Genomic DNA, 17,390 nt, shown 5'->3' with positions numbered 1-17,390 from the left:
TTTTTTCTTTTCTAAGCTGATCACATAAATCACACTTCTGCAACTAACTGAGAGTGTGGGGAAACATTAAAAAAAGTATCTAAATGAACTCTCATGTGAGGAAAATACAGTAGCAACATGGTACAGTACAGGACTGCAGCATCCCTCACAGTGCCTGACTGGCTAACTGACTGTCCACTGGGTCCTGCGCCTGATCTGCCGCAGTGTTGAGGGAACAGCACATGATCTCTCTCACACACACACACTGAGGCACCCCTGCCTATTGAAGCCCAGCCCAGTCCAGTCCCGCCTGGCCCAGCACTCCCTTAGAGCCGGTGCAGTGAGGCAGGCGGTGAAGAAACATGCTGGGGGACAGATTGTCGTCCTCCTCTTTCTACCTGGGAGGCTCACTGTGGCTGCTAGTCCAGCCAAGACCTGGGGAACAGCCTCCTTCCTGTTTGTGCTGAAGTCCACCTGAAGTGGTCAACTGTCCTTCCTCTCCACAACACTAACCACTCAGTTGTAGGGGATATGACGCCGCTGCCCCTACCCCACTCCCACACACAAACTGCTTCAACTGAGTAGTGATCATCTTGCTTTGCAGGGCTTTCAAGTCTTAGCTGGAAAAACAAAAGAATTAACATTTTTTAACAAATGTAAAGGGTTATTATTGAAATGAATTAAGAAATATAAAATGTCTTTTGCTTAAGATAGTCAGAATATATATATATATATATATATATATATATATATATATATATATAAAAGAAAATACAAGAAAAGGGTCTCATAAAGGACTAAAATGTATAAGTGGCTCATTTGTGATTCACTTTCAGAAATTCCAACATCAAATCAAGTAAAAACGTAGCCAGTGCAATAAAACACCAGCATCAGCCATGAAGCCCACCCACTGTACTCTGAATAATAACCTTCTATGAACATCAAATTCACCTTCTTCTTTTTGGGAATAATGCTGTAATTAAATGTCTCCCTTTTCTTCTTCTGTCATTAATTTCTTTTCTCTCTGAATCTCATTTTTAAAAGCAGCCTTCAGAATCACCCCTGTCAGTTTAGTTGAGTTGAGTTGCACTTTCTTCTCTGAAAGGAAGTCACACAACGGAGCAGAGGAAGGGCCAAATAATCATCCAAGAAAGCATCTGTGAATTGATTTTTTCATCATAACTCATTCCTTATATTATAGTTGTACTTTATGATAAATAAAAGATGTGCGACCTATAGTATCTGAGACAATTTTTAGATGCCTGTTCATTCCTCTTTGCCATTAATATGACACATAAGTGATGTAGTAGTCTGCTATTATTGAGAATAAGAAGTGTTACCCGGAGGTACTTTGGCCTGCTGTTATATCTGGAAATACAATAAGGTAGATCCTGTACAGCTCAAATCCTTTATTTTATAAAATGTCTTCATTGTTTAATATAATTATTAGAGGTTTCATCCATTTTGGAGGATAACGTCAGTGTTGCAGAGGTAAATCTAAGCAAAACAATTCCTCTTTCATCTCACTATCACTGCAAAAAAGACATAGACCTGGTAAAGGATGACTGGCCGCCCTACTTTTCTTTCTCCCGCCTTCCATTTGTCTAACTTCCCCGGGATGCCACTGGGACACTGTGATTTCTGGGACAGTGACCAAGTGCTCCTGTCTGAGCTGGGGGACGTGGGTAATGTGGACAAAGTAGTTGACAGTTTGCTGTTTCCCCATGGTTGAAAGACAGTCATGAGGGCCAGAATAATGGACATCCAGACCACAGAGTCAGAACAGCACTTGATGTCCCAGCTCTTTGTGTCAGGCCCTGCGTGAAAGAATCCCCACTGACAACAGTTTGGGGGTGTGCACATTTCTTCTAGTCTGTGTGCGTGCGGTTATGTAGCATGTACATGATGTTAGGCCAGAGTAACTTGCTGTTGTGGCACTGATGAAACTGCAGGAAGTGAGCCCTTATTTCATCTTATGTTTTTCTAGCTTGTCCAGTGAAAGACAGCATACTTGTTCACCGATTCTCCAGTCGTCTAGCACAACCCCTCCTTTCTTATCTTGTAGCATGGTGGATTTGATTGATCTGTAGCAAGAGGGGAGAGGGACCTGACATTTCTCAGTGATGTGTAAAAACATATTGTGTTTGCAAAGAAAAAAAAAGAAGGAAAGAGAAAGACAGACGACAACATCCCCGACTTAAACACTACACTATCTAAATATATGCATTTAATGATAAACTGCAGTTTCTTTCTCTTTTGCATGTTAATCAATTGCATTGTCCAAAAAAACACATCTACCCCCTTGGCACTTTTGTCAACAGCCATTAATAATCAGTGTTTAGTGGATTTGATGTCTTAAAACAGGGATGTAGCATGACCACAGAGTAAAGCTCATAATTACGCTTCTTCCAACAGATCTGTGTCCTCTGAGCTCTCAGTCTTGAATTAACTGAGTGATTTGCTCATCTTACTGGAATTAGTTGCAAGAAAAAAAGAAGAAAAAAATAGGTGGGTGAAAAATCCCACCCAAGCTTCTCTGTCATGTAGAAAAGCATCTTAGCTAATGCAAAAAATAAAGAAATTATTTCACCTCTTCCACTATAAGATCTTAAATGATTGTGTCACAATCAGGGCCGCACATTATAATTTGTTGTTCAGACACACACTCGTATTTGGGCATCAGAACAGGAAAAGTGTTGAGATGACACATGCACTGTCTCATGGGAAAGACTCACTACTTTTCTCAGTAACTGTAAAAAGATCCCTTCTCTGAATATGAAGCGGGGTCATGGTGGTACATCAGACAAGTTGTCAGCTTTTTGTTTATTCAATGAATCCCCAATCCCCAATGTGCCACAAATATACTCACACAAACACATCTCTTATGACAACCACTATGTACAGATCTCTGCTACAACACACAGGAAGATAGGGTTTGGCTACTGAAAGCTTGACCATGTTTTTTTGCTTCATAGAGCGGCTTTTAGACAAGGTCTGGTTTACTAGAAGAGGAAAGTGAGTTATAGCAAAGATTATTATTGGACAAGATAAAGTCCTGAACCAGGATAAGACTTTAGCTTTTCTAAATAGAAGAGATGGACTCTGTTGCTGTCAGGTGGTGATAAGCCATCATGATTTGCTTCCAGCTCCGTCAACACGAAGGTCTGGGCACCAGCATTGAGTTATTCCCAACGCACAGTCCTTGAAAGGTTTTAGATAGGTATAGGCAAAAATTGCAGAATCAAAATGTAAGCATTAAATTAAAAGTTTATGAAAATACAGCTTTCCAAACGGAAAACTATCTAATCAAATGATTAAAGTGTTAACAAGCATTTTTAATTTAAAGAGCATCTTTAGCATTTTTTTCACGAAACCAACTACAAAAACACAATATAAAAATTTAAAGTTGTTTTTTGTTTGTTTATTTTCTTAATTTTGGTGGTATTTTGTGGCTCTCAGAAAAAAAGAAAAAAAATCATAGCATTTTAAAATTACAACTGTGCTGTGTGTCTGGATCTGAGAATAATACACAAGTATTTACTCCATTAAGTGCTGCAGTACATCAAACTTAAATGTTTTAGTTTTTATTACCCACTCTCTCTCTTTTTTGACAAATACAAAATGGACTAGATTTTCTTCTGTTCTCTTATCAAATAACTATAACACATACATATGGTGTACACTTGCAGTCCTGTTTCAACTGGAAGAGGAATTAATTTGATTTGAATACGAATAACTATCAAATATTTTATTTAACATAATATTGCTGTGCACAGCAGCCGTTAATATTTTTTTGATGTTGGAAATCCAATAATCTTTCCTTTGTCGCATTTTAGTCCAGTATTACCCTCAAATCATGCGGTGAAAGAGCAGATTCTGTCTACACTGCAAGCTAATGCAATCATTTCTTTTGCACTTTATATATCATTTAACTTTTTGACAAAATGCACAGCCATATGTCTGACAGTCTAAAGGTAAGAAATACCAATAGAAACATTAATGGCTTTTTGTTTCGAAAATAATATCAATATGATTTAATAAGTTTTAAATTCTTTAGTCCAGGAGGTAGTGAAGGTGTGCCGCTGTGTACAAAATTGCTAAATGCTGTTCCCAGCATTAAGGACCGTATTTATACAGGAGTATTTACTCTGGGAGAGGGTGCTATAAATGAACATAGAGGAAGTGGAGGACAAAGAGTATTTCAGACTGGCTTGGAAGAAACTGAGACCTGCGTGTGAATGGGGAATTTTTCGCGGTTACTTCTGCAAGACTTAGAAAATAAACTAATAGGGAGAGACCAGCCGATGTGTCTCTTACATATTGGAACTTGCGGGCAAAGCTTTATATATTTTTTTTATTTTTAGAAAGTTCTGATGTCCTGCAGCTTGGGGCAAAAAAATTCTCCTTCCAGTAAAAATGGCTGTGGCTCATTTTATGCCATTCCCTACAGCGGCACTCCATTCGAGATTGTTTTGTTCCATATAGGAGACCTTTAAAAAAGAAATAGGGAGGAGGGTAGGGACAGAACTCCCAGAGAGGGACAGGCCTTAAGATGGAGGTCTTCCTCCCAGGACGTGACAGGCTGTTGGCTGGAGGATGCTCAGGAAGGCCTTGGCAGACCAACAAAGACAGCCCTTCAGCTGCAGGGTGTAGTTTTTCAGGCCCCAGCATCCCCTTTGGCAGCAGCACAGAGAGTGTTGGCGTGCACAGGCCCCCGGCCCGAGAGACAGGGAAGTAAGGCCCGCTCTTTTATTTACTCAGGCTGCTGCTGAGGCCTGGGCATTTCTTGTCTGGGTGAAGAAGGAAAAAAAAACAAGTCTCTCTCTTTCTTTCCTCTTCTGGTCTCCCGAGGAAGATTGCTCTTTCATCTGCAGTTGTTCACACACTTGTTTCGGCCATTTCTCTCATATCTGTGTATATGTGCGGATGTTATGTGTGCACATGTGTATGTTTGTTCATATGTGTGAGCGTGTACCTTGTGTACTTATATTCTCCTGTGTGTATTACAAAGTCTCTGTGTGTCTGTGTGTGTAGGTGTATGTATGGCTTTTGGGAGGTGGTGGAGTGAGAGATCGAGTATTTGAAATTTAGTTTCAGCTCACTATAAAACCAGTCTTTCTTTCTCTTTTGTGTCAGGCATTCCATGTCCACCACAGAAAGAAAAAGAACTTGTTACAGTTACAGTGCAGAGCAAAAGTATGATCACACTTTCATTGTTACTGTGGAGTAACAGAACTGTGTTAAAGATTTCCAGAAATCATAAAACTGAAGATAATACCTTCATTGTGATATTTAATTAACTTTTTTTTCTGTGTTGTACAGTACAATAACATGAAGGACAGAAAGCAGAAGTTTTGGTACCCTGCATTATCAGCACTAAATGTTTTTGTGTAGTCAGCTAAGCGTACAGGCTTGGAGGATTATTCTTCATTAAAAAGGATTCTAGTTGTGTGCCGTCTTACTGACGTTTTTTTTTTTACATCTATCCACTCATTTCAAGTGAGGTCATTATAAAATGGACATAAAAAAACTTCTCTTTGATCCTGTTGAAATAGTTACTTGTAGATTTTAAGCTATTTTAAGGATAATTGTCCTATTTTAATTCACTTATTTTGCCATGTTTGCTTTCAGAATTCACAGATATGTAGTTACATTTTTTTTCTCTACCCTGGAAACACTGTGTTACCTACTGCCACACAAGCACAGATCAGGGTTTTATATTTAACAGTTGAAGACGTGTAATTTTCCTGCAAAACATCATTTTTACTGCTATGAAGTTTCATCATAGCATTATCTGTCTACAGGAATTGTTACCAAAATGGAATGTTTACCAAATCCAAACATTTTTTGAACTTCTAAACCTTAAATTAACCTCAAATCCAGTTAAGTTCCTTTTGATAAGTAAATTACAAACTGCTAGGATTGTTATTTTTGTTATTTTGTTATTTTGGTAATAGAGTTCATACAATACAGCTGTTTAATGGTGTGATAATACTGGTAATATTAGTGCAATAGGAGCAACTAATAAACAGATTACTACAATGTATTTTTAGTACTGTTTGTTATTTTACTTTTAAAAAAAGTATATATTTGTGCAATATGTCCCAAAACTACTGTCAAGTTTTTACACAAACGCATATTTTCTTTCTACTAATTTAACTTAAGTATTGCTTAAACCTCCCAGTTGTCCCCTACAGATAGAATTTTATGCATATGTGTGTTATGGGCATAAGGCACCAAATAAGTAATGTATATCAAGTAAACAAATATCAAAAATGGAATAAGGTTGCCCTGCAGTTTACTAGTGTCTCTAGGCAAAATCTTCCTCATTTAAGACAGTAGAATTTCATTTAGCCTTGTACAGGCCCATTTATTTGTTTGTTTTATACTATTGTCTCAAAGCCAATATGTTTGACTGTAGGGCATTGGCTGAGGTCATTCTTCTTTCACTGTCTTCTTCTCCCATACCCTGGGAGGCAGTATGAGATAGGGCAGATCCGCCCCCTCTGTGGAGGAGGGCATTGCACTGAGTCACTCATCCTCCCTCAAACCAGAGAGAAAGAAAACACTGAGACATGGATGGGAGATAAAGCAAGTAAATAAGGCAAGGTTCGCTCCTTGAGTGAGATGTATGTGCAGAGTGGGCGCCTTGCCAGGGGTGGGAGGTTTCCGGGAGGGCCGCGATGTGGAGGTGGGCTCTCAATGTGCCGCTTTCAGCAGTTCGGAGGGGCAAGGGAATGGCCTCCGACCCCATCTGTTTCCTGAAGATAGGCCCTGATGGGGGTAAGTGCTCAGAGAGGGCATGATATCCTGACAAAGGGCAGATCTCCCAGCAAAAACAACAGACAGGGAGAGAGAGAGACTTAGATTTGTCAGCTGAAGGAGAGTACAGAGGTTGGATCCTGGAAAGAGCTCATGCTTTTCCTCCATCCTTCTCATAAATCTTTCCCATTTCCTCTTGTTTATCCCATTTCAAGTTATGGCCTTTTGACACAGTTTTTTTTCTGAAGGGGCTGGGATTACGTTGTTATTTAGGTAAGGAAGTTCACAGCACTTAGAGCTCAGCAGCGGGAAGAAATGGTCTGTAACCTTTTGAACCCATGTAAAGTGGTGTTCTGTGTTTTCCATTCATATCAGAGTACAGTAAACCAGTAGATCGGAATGTCGGTCAAGAAAATATTTATATGGGGATCCTTTAAAGTATTTGTGAAAAGAATGGGGGCTGTTTTATCAAATGACTGGTGTTCCCTGGTTATTCCCTGCACCTGCTTGGCCTTGAGCGAGATAGCTAGCCACTCACTCTCCGTTTTCCAGTTCAACTCTCTGCATCAGCACACGACACACTCATCCATCCAGGATCAGTTGCCTCACAGCCTAGCACACACCACTCAGACAGATATATTTTAATAATGCATATTATATAATCTGATATCTATTGACTGATGTTCTGAAAGGGACATGTTTCATGAAAATCATCTATTTTGCAGTAGAGATCCCAAAGGCTATGCATAGCTGTGGCCTAAATTGTACATTTAATCTTCTGCTTCATTCTTGAAAACTGCTTTTGCTTGTTTTTTTTCTTTTCTTTTTTTTCCTATTGTTTTTTCTTTTCCTCCTGACTTTTCGTCCTTTGATATATATATATATATATATATATATATATATATATATATATATATATATATATTCTAGTAAGGAAATTCAGGAATAATAGAAATGTTCTAATTTACCTCATGCAGGGCTTACATCCTAAAGCACTCCCATTGTCTGTGTTGGCTTTAAATGTCAGAGAGATTGTGTTTTGAGTCACAGTGGGCTAAGCCATTACACGGCCACATACAAGGTTAATTGTAGTAAAAGTATTTCCACTTATTCTCTTCTCTAATTATACTTTAAATTGCACATTTGAATGTAACTTTTCAAATAACACCTAAGGAGAGATATTGTTTCCACTGAAACCACTGAAGAAAAATTGATCTACACCACATAGAAATTAAAATTCATTCACCATAACCTTATAATAACCAATTCAAATAATGACACAGTGGCCCTTCTTTTTTATTCACGAGTGAGCCAAATAAGTTTCTACTATAGTCTTATAAAACACCTTAGACCTAACTTATACTCCTCTCTCTGTGTTTTCCCTCTGACTTGCTCTCTATTTTTTGCTCTGTCTTTCTTCTTCTCCAGACGGTGCTGATCTTGAGGATGACCCGTCATGTTCTTGGCCAGCATCATCTCCCTCCAGTAAGGATCAAACTTCTCCAGGACATTGTGAGGACTATGATTTTGGTGAGGAGGAAGGAGGCCCTGGTCTACCATACCCATGCCAGTTCTGTGACAAGTCCTTCAGTCGCTTAAGCTTTCTCAAGCGCCACGAACAGAGCCACGGCGATAAACTTCCTTTCAGCTGTACCTTCTGCAGTCGCCTGTTTAAACACAAGCGCAGCCGAGATCGGCACGTTAAGCTACATACTGGTGATAAGAAGTACCACTGTGGAGAGTGTGACTCAGCCTTCTCCCGCAGTGATCACCTCAAAATACACATGAAAACCCACGCCTCCAACAAACCCCATAAGTGCCCTGTGTGCCGTCGAGGTTTCCTTTCGTCCAGCTCTCTTCACGGCCACATGCAAGTACATGAAAGGGGCAAAGATGGCAGCAGCTCAAGTTTTTCAAGAGCTGATGAATGGAAGTTAAAGGAAACTCGAAAATGCAGCCGCTGTGAGGAAGGCTTTGACGTTCCAGAGGAGCTTCAGAGGCACATCGCAGAGTGTCACCCTGAGTGCTCTCCATCAGAGGATGGAGGTCTGGGTGCGACCCTGCAGTGCATCTACTGCCATGAGCCCTTCAGCGATGAGGGCACCCTACTGACCCACATTGACCAGGCCCACAGCAGAGATAGGAAAGGCCACACCTGTGCTATCTGCTCTGAGCACTTTCTGTCTGTTGAGGATCTCTATGCTCACATGGACATTCACCAACTCCCTGAATCCAGTAACCATAGTAACAGCCCTTCCTTGCTTACTGTAGGCTACACCTCTGTCTCTAGCACTACACCTGACTCCAACCTCTCTGTCGACAGCTCCACAATGGTGGAGACAGCACCACCTGTGCCCAAAACAAGGGGGAGGAGAAAGAGAGCTGCTCAGAACACATCTGACATAGGAGGGCGTTCCTCAAAACAGCCTAAAGTCTCCTACAGTTGCATCTACTGCAACAAGCAAGTATTCTCCAGCTTGGCTGTACTTCAAATTCACCTACGTACCATGCATCTGGATAAGCCAGAACAAGCTCATACTTGCCAGTTTTGTTTGGAGGTTCTGCCCTCTTTATTAAATCTAAATGAACATCTTAAGCAGGTTCACAATGCAGAAGACCATGCTGCGCTGTTAGCCAGCCTGCCTGATGCTCTCCTTCAGTGTAATTTTTGCCCTGAGGTGCTGAGTGACCTAAATGCTCTCCAGGAACACATTCGCTGCTCCCATGGCTTCCCCAGTCCCGTTGCCAAGGAGAGTAATGCCTTCTTCTGTCCACAATGCTTCATGGGGTTCTTGACAGAGGCTACCTTGGAAGAGCATGTTCGTCAGACCCATTGTGATGGGGGTAGCCTGCGCTTTGACTCACCATTGGCTGTAACTCCCAAGGAACCTATAGTAGAGGTGTACTCCTGTTCATATTGCACCAACTCTCCCATATTCAACAGTGTTCTAAAGCTCAACAAGCACATCAAGGAGAATCACAAAAACATTCCCCTGGCCCTAAACTACATCAATAATGGAAAGAAATCCCTACGCACTCTCAGTCCCTCTTCACCAATATCAGTGGAACAAACTGCCATGCTGAAACAAAGCAGCTCAGCCTCACGCACTACTAGTGAGTTCATATGTAACCAGTGTGGAGCCAAGTATACAAGTTTAGACCTTTTCCAGACTCACCTCAAAACTCATCTGGATGGTCTGCAGCCTCAGCTCACTTGTCCACAGTGCAACAAAGAGTTTCCCAATCAAGAATCCCTGCTAAAGCATGTGACAATTCACTTCACTATTACTTCCACTTATTACATCTGTGAGAGCTGTGACAAGCAGTTCACTTCAGTGGATGATCTGCAGAAGCACTTACTTGATATGCATACATTTGTGTTCTTTCGCTGCACTCTGTGCCAGGAAGTGTTTGACTCAAAGGTATCCACCCAACTTCACCTGGCTGTAAAACACAGCAATGAGAAAAAGGTATACCGCTGCACATCCTGCAACTGGGACTTCAGGCACGAGACTGACCTACAGCTGCATGTCAAACACAGCCATCTGGAGAACCAAGGACGCGCCCACCGATGCATTTTTTGTGGAGAGTCATTCGGCACAGAGGTGGAGCTGCAGTGCCACATCACCACCCACAGCAAGAAGTACAACTGTCGGTTCTGCAGTAAAGCTTTCCATGCCATTGTCCTCTTGGAGAAGCATTTAAGAGAGAAACACTGTGCGTTTGAGGGAAAGACTCCGAACTGCAGTGCGAATGGCTCCACTGTAAGTGGCGGGGAAGGCCAGCCTAAAGAAGATGCTGAGTTACAAGGTCTCTTAACTAACAGTCATGGTGCAGGAACAGCAGGAGGATCAGTTGTGGAGTCCCAGAACAGCCATGATGGAAGTGAGGAAGAGGTTGACACAGCAGAGCCCATGTATGGGTGTGACATATGTGGAGCATCTTACACCATGGAGTCACTCCTCACTAACCATCAATTAAGAGATCACAATATCCGACCTGGTGAGAGCGCAATGATAAAAAGGAAAGCTGAAATGATCAAGGGCAATCACAAGTGCAATGTATGTTCCCGTACCTTCTTTTCTGAAGCTGGGCTGAGGGAACATATGCAGACCCACCTTGGGCCTGTCAAACACTACATGTGTCCCATCTGTGGAGAGCGCTTCCCTTCTTTGCTCACTCTGACAGAGCACAAGGTCACCCATAGCAAGAGCCTGGACACGGGCAGCTGCCGTATTTGTAAGATGCCACTGCACAGTGAGGAGGACTTCCTGGAGCACTGCCAGATGCACCCTGACCTAAGAAACTCCCTGACAGGTTTTCGCTGTGTGGTGTGCATGCAGACTGTCACCTCCACATTGGAGCTCAAGATTCACGGTACTTTCCACATGCAGAAGACAGGGACAATGTCCTCCAACCAACCCATGGGCCGCAACAATGCCATCTCTCAAAACCAGCAGCAACACCACACTCAAAAGTTTTTCAAGTGTGCCTCTTGCCTGAAAGATTTTAGGTCCAAACAAGACCTGGTGAAGCTGGACATCAACGGACTGCCTTATGGACTGTGTGCATCCTGTGTGACAGTCGCCGGCTCCAAGAGCTCCAGTCCGACAGTGAATGGAGGGAGGCAGCAGCAACTGCAGGGTGGGGCCACCACCCCAGCAACAACTACTGCTGCATGGGTGCAAGGAGAGAGTCTCAGTCCTGGAGATGGGAAAGGCAAAACTGTCTCTTCATCATCCTCATCCTCTTCCACATCTTCATCATCTGCAGCCAAGACACGCTGTTCCAGCTGTAATGTGAAGTTTGAGTCTGAGGCAGAGTTGCAAAACCATGTCCAGACAGTGCATCGGGAACAAGGCGGGGATAGCAACAGCGGGCAGATGAAGACCCCCCAGGTGTCACCAATGCCCAGAGCCAGTCCTTCACAAACTGAAGAGGTACTGTTGATTAAAGTTGTATAAAATAAAGAGCAAATAAAAATAATATTTGATTTGCAAAATCTATTTGATCGCTACCCTCTTTCAGACATGCACTGGTTTTCATAATTTTAGTAGCAACTGAAAGTTTGCTTTTCTGTAACTATTTGTGACATTTTGCTTAAATTTATGATAAAGGGGTACACTACCAACCATTCTTCTATTAACATTCTCTGATTCAAATGAAGAAGAGAAAACATTTAAAAGCATTTGAGCTGCAGCTTCTGCTCTCTGTCTGACCATATCTCAATATTATTACCACCAATCTGATCAATTAAGATTAAAACAATTCTACATGTTTTTTAGTTTGATGTCAGTTTTTATGGCACTAAGCAACATTGTTATAAGAAAATTATAACTCTGTGAGGACCTACTCTACAAGGTCATCTGTGTGGTAGTGCAGGTAGTCTCTAGTATGACAAGTTGAGGTAATAATAGAGATATAACCTCAGCTTGAGTAGAAGTTCGCCCTCTTTTTAAGTTGACAACTGCTACATTGTTAATGCACTGCAATTAAAACCTCCCAGATCTAACACTGACTATTCAACAAACTTAAACATGAAGAAAAGTGATATTTTCAGCTTTTATCCACTGCTGCTATGTTTCACACAACCACTGCACACTTGACACACAGCTGTGAACTGCTATGATGTTATGTCGTGATGTTGTGAGAAATCTGTGTTTCTATGAAGACAAACATGTTTTATGTCTAATTTTGCAGTAATGGCATAAACTGCACATATAGTGCCTGTTTTATCATTGGCTGAATGAATGAAAAGTGGTCAATGAATGAAAACCATTGCTTAAAAAAATTGGCGAAGCCATTATTGTTATGTATGTCATGTCTGGATAGGGCTACTGTATCAAATTGTTAGAACAATTCTAGTTATCTGTTATTCCAACTTGACCATATTTTATTTTCTGTTATATTCATAGAAAAAGACGTACCAGTGCATCAAATGTCAGATGGTGTTCTACAGTGAATGGGACATCCAAGTTCATGTGGCCAACCACATGCTGGGTAGGTGGCAACTCTTTCTGTTTCTATTAGAATCATTTCTGTCTGAACCCTGTCAAAAATATCATGCTTGTGTAGTTTGCCAAAGTTTCTCTTAAATGTAGCATGACATTAATTATTGTGGGCTTTAGGAATTTAGTTTAATTGATTTTGTGTGACTCTCATTGTGTCAGTGCGCAAAATTTTAAGCATAATATGCCAAATGTCACATTTGAGCATTTTAAACCAACCTCAGTCTTTTCCCACGTATTTTTAAAGGATGACTAACATACAAAGACTGATTTTATATATGTAATGAAATATTTGACCCTGTCTCACTCAGGCTCACAAGTGTCTGGATCACATCACCAAATAGGTGGAATTATTTTAATATTTTGACCATCAAATGCATCCTCAGTGTTGTGCTTTCATAATCCTGCAAGTTTATTTTCTTCATGCATGTGAATGGTAAATTATAGTGTGTCTGCATGCTTGTGAAGCAGAATCTCTGCACTTCAAACCATTCTAGGTAGTTTGGAGTTGTGGGGAAATAGACAGATTATTGAAATTATTCATTTCCAAACTGATTTTATTCAAACTGTTTAAAATTTCAATTACTATCCAATATATATGTTTTGAAGAAATCCTTACATTGCTTCTGATTTTTGTCTTTTTTTTTTTTTTCTTTTAGTGTGTTTGTTGTGTCTTTTCACATAAGCACTCTTCTCAGCCCTGACTACACCTTCTGCATTTAATGGCATCAAAACATTTGAAAATCATGGTTATATGAATGTCATAGATTATGTATATTCAAAATGTATTCAAAATTTAGCATTTTCCTTAACAAAATTCTTAAGCTGGGAGTGCAAGTGTAAGACCAACCTTCACATTTTGAAAATGTCTTCACTTTTGGTTGCCATTTGTATGCAGGCAGAATAATTTATAGAGAGGAGACAATTGGAAAACAGGTTTTCTTGCCTGCAGTAAGTAGGTGTCTGAATTCCGATCTCACGTTCCTTTATTCATTCATTTATTCAGCTCGTTTGGCGGCTCTTTCATTACACTGCATTATCTGTTGTCTTCAGTGGGGGAGAGACTCATTGATCTGGAACCAAACCGCCTCTCTGTTTGGGACACGCTTCTAGGCGCAGGTGAATTTAAACACGGTGGGCAATTCTATCAGGACCAGTAGGCAATTCTATCAGGGACCCACTGTTTGTGCATAAACAATCAGAAGCATGTGATTTGTGATTTTGATTCTGCGGTGTATTTGCAAAAGAGAGAGACGAGCTGAGAGTGTGTAGGTGTGTGTTTTGTATTCATCTTTGCGATCTGCTCACCCACTAGTCTACTGGGGGTGCCTAATACAGTACCATGCCAGCATTAGTCCTTTCTCTCGCAAAGGCAGGCACGGAACACACTGGGAGGGTAGAAAACAAACCCCCCTACTGGTTATTTTATGTCTTTCAGCCGCACAAGCACTCAGTTGCCTCATAATAGTGGAATTCAGAAAGCTTAAGATAACAGGAGGATAGGTGATTGGGTTATTGTCTGATGTCTTACTTCTCTGATATTCCATTGCTTAGTATTCAGCATGATAACGGGTTTCATCTAACTTCTCAAAAGGGTTTCTGTTAGATGCATTTGTCTTGTGATCTCTAAATGTGGAGAAAACAAAACTCATCTTAGTATGAAGTTGTCAAACAAACAAGAAGCAGTCTAAACAGAACAAAGAAAATATGTTTAACTGATGTAGCACTAAAAATCATATGCATCACATCAGTAGTATTACAAATATTGATCTCCTGGCTTTATATTGATTCTTAAGAATTTTCCTTTTCACCGTAGAATATGGTTAAATTAAACCCAGTAATCACAGCAAAACCAATTTGGGCCAAAAACTGAGAAAAAAATACTAATTTGGAAAAGCTCTAAATGCATTCTCTACAGAAAAAGGGACACTTTCTCCTTTTAATGGCCATCTGCACAGGAGAGGGGAAACAGGGGGCTGGGGTCATCTCCGCTCAGCTGTCAGCGTTATTAGCGTAGGTAATGGAGCAGACGCTGGATTCATAGGGGTGTTGTTTTCATCCATGCCCTGCTCCGTGGTGTCAGTTCACACTGATAACTCTATATATAGTGATGTGCCTTGACATAACTATAGTGCAAAGTGTATGGAACAACAAACCTGAGCCTGTCTCACCCAGACAAGTCCTTATTAGCTGCCTTTGTAATACAATAGTCTTTCCAAACCAAGTGCATCGAGCTTCAACCCTCACCTTCCCCCATCAGGCCAAAGCAGTCATGGCTGCCTCTTCTGTAAGACTGCCAGCACATTTTGATGCATGGATATTACACTCAGATGATGACGGTCCTGGTTTAGACATAAAGGGCAGCTCTGGTGCTCAGCTACTCAACATTTACTATGATAATGGAGGTAAATGAAAGGGAAGGAGGTGGCCATGGTTGCAGAGGGTTGTGCTGCAGACCAGCCCCAGCCAAGCCTGTGAACAGCCCCACGTGTCTTAAGATGGAAGCTGCAGCCTGCTAGGGCCCAGATGGATCAGTACACATTTGCTGTACAGCTGGTCGCTCTGTTTGGGGACCTGGTGTGATACTCCTATGGAGAAAAAAATGATATTGCCACCATCCAAGGAGCAATTTAATAGCAGGCCAGAAGACAGCTGGCCACTCTTTAGTTTAGAGTTTTTTTGGCATGGCACACTTACAGAATTGAGGGTGTCCGATTTTTCTCCAGAGACACAGATTTATACAGCTTTCAGCTGTTGCAGTCACTATCAATCCTTTAATTTTCTGTTTCTCCCAAATAAAAAGACAATCTGTCCATCAAGATATTTTCTCATTTTGATCTCTGGTAACTGTTAGAAAAAAATCTTTAAAATTGTTGTGCTTCATAAAGTCACCTTTTTCTTTTGCCTTTTGTAAGAGGACCTTTGAAGGTCTTTTACTGACACAAAAGCCTGTTTGGTTTTATCAGCACGCCATCATGCCACCCCATAGCTTCACTTTGACCCCAGTGTAAACTATGACATTTGGAGCCTCATGGGGGGCACGTTTGGCCCATTTATTGCTCTGTTTCAAATGTCCCTGTGTGGATTTTCAGAGCCCTGACATCTTTTGAAGCATGGGCTCTGTCTTAAAGGGTTTTGAAGGTGACAGGTTTTTGTTATATCTGCTTTCAACCTAATTCATATCTCACTCCAGTACATTTCAAGCAGCAACTGCCAAGGTGGCGGTGCTCAGAAGGACAACTGTACACAAACAAACCAAACTACATCCCAGAAAAAAATGTTTTTGGGGTCACCTCTACAGATTTTTTGGGTTGGTGACAGCATTGAGCTTGAAGCCAAGTCAGGGAGGAGCCTCTTCTCACAGAGAGGAGCTGGTGGCCTGGTCGGCCCAGGCAAAGGGGGGGCACCGGAGGGGTGGAAAGGTTCGGGGGCGGAGAGGGAAAGACACATTTGCTGTACAGCTGGCCGCTCTGTGTGAAGCAGGCACTGTGGGCCGTTACAGAGCTGGAGAGGAGAGCAAATGAAGGCCTTTAGCTCTCCTCTAGTTTCTCCTCCTCCTCTTCTCTCTTCTCCCACTCCCCTATCTCTCCATTTTACTCTGTCTCAGTATCTAAGCTCTCACATTTTCATATTAACAGAGCTCCAACCTGGCAAAACACACTGTGTTGGCTGTTAGTGGAGAAACCAACAGGAGGCACACTGTAACAGTATTTGAAGCTGAAAGCCGTGTTTTTTGTCTCTTACTAAGGGCCTCAAATTATCCTTGACACATATCCTCTTGTCTTGGGCCCCAAGAGCAACTTGGCCGGTGTATGTTGATTATATGGTCTCCATCACTGTCTGTGCCCTGGTGGCAACACATTTATTTCTTCATTAAGTCCTTTTGTCCCTCCTGATACATAAACAGAATGTGGGATTTTCTTTTCCTATAATCCTCTTTGATTAGGTATGTCTGATGGCGTTCCCACATTTTCTAGGACTTATTCATAGAGCATGTACACATGTAATCTGTTAACAAACATGACCAAACACTCCTCATTTGACTCCTAGGGGGCTGGATCAGAGTCAGAACTCAATAAACAATACAGCACAGTAACAAGATCAATCTTATGAAATAAATAAGAGAACAGGTTTGGACCAGCCACTGGAAACAAAGGAATCCATGCATGCAATGACTGAGTGTGATATCTGCCGGCTTTTATTAATTGGTGATTAATAACGCCTCTCTGTTCGTTAGCATAGTCACCTCCCGTGCAGCCAAGTGTGTTGCTGCTAATATGCAATTATGCGCACCTTACTGCTTGTTACATTATACGTCTCCCTGACTAATGTGGGGTCCATGAGGAGAATAGAAATCAGAGCGAGCTGCAAAAAAAAAAAAAAAAAAAACAACCACCAATACGATTCTCACATTCTTTGTGCTACTTGTCTGTCTGGGTGAAAAAAAAGAAGTTTCTTACAAATTCCTCGATGTAACCAAGAGACTGCATTAAAAATTTTACAGCTTTGCAGAGACTGTTTTGCTCTTCCTGGTGTTTTTGTTGTAAAGCAGAGGTAATTGACATCACCATGGGGATGGTCTGTTGCTAAGCCAGACATGCTCAGTCTGATGTGGTCCTTATCTATTGATTTTCCTGACAT

The 17,390-nt window shown here is 41.3% G+C and overlaps 1 protein-coding gene across 5 annotated transcripts in view; it reads left to right on the top strand.

The window, feature by feature from the left end:
* Positions 1–17,390, top strand: part of LOC121644089 (zinc finger protein 521-like) — a 91,363-nt gene that overhangs the window by 33,379 nt on the left and 40,594 nt on the right. For 4 of the 5 annotated variants that reach the window (XM_041991788.1, XM_041991787.1, XM_041991785.1 and 1 more), the window contains exons 4-6: positions 8,170–11,681; positions 12,657–12,741; positions 13,061–13,093. In XM_041991788.1, coding sequence (XP_041847722.1) covers positions 8,526–11,681; positions 12,657–12,741; positions 13,061–13,093 — 3,274 coding nt within the window. In that variant the 5' untranslated portion in view covers positions 8,170–8,525. The remainder of the gene's footprint in view (positions 1–8,169; positions 11,682–12,656; positions 12,742–13,060; positions 13,094–17,390) is intronic. The other variant, XM_041991786.1, reaches the window with a different exon arrangement.

Source organism: Melanotaenia boesemani, chromosome 8 (genome assembly GCF_017639745.1).
Source record: "Melanotaenia boesemani isolate fMelBoe1 chromosome 8, fMelBoe1.pri, whole genome shotgun sequence".
NCBI lineage: Eukaryota > Metazoa > Chordata > Actinopteri > Atheriniformes > Melanotaeniidae > Melanotaenia > Melanotaenia boesemani.
Note: the sequence above shows the minus strand (reverse complement) of the source record. Positions and strands in the feature narration are given on the sequence as shown.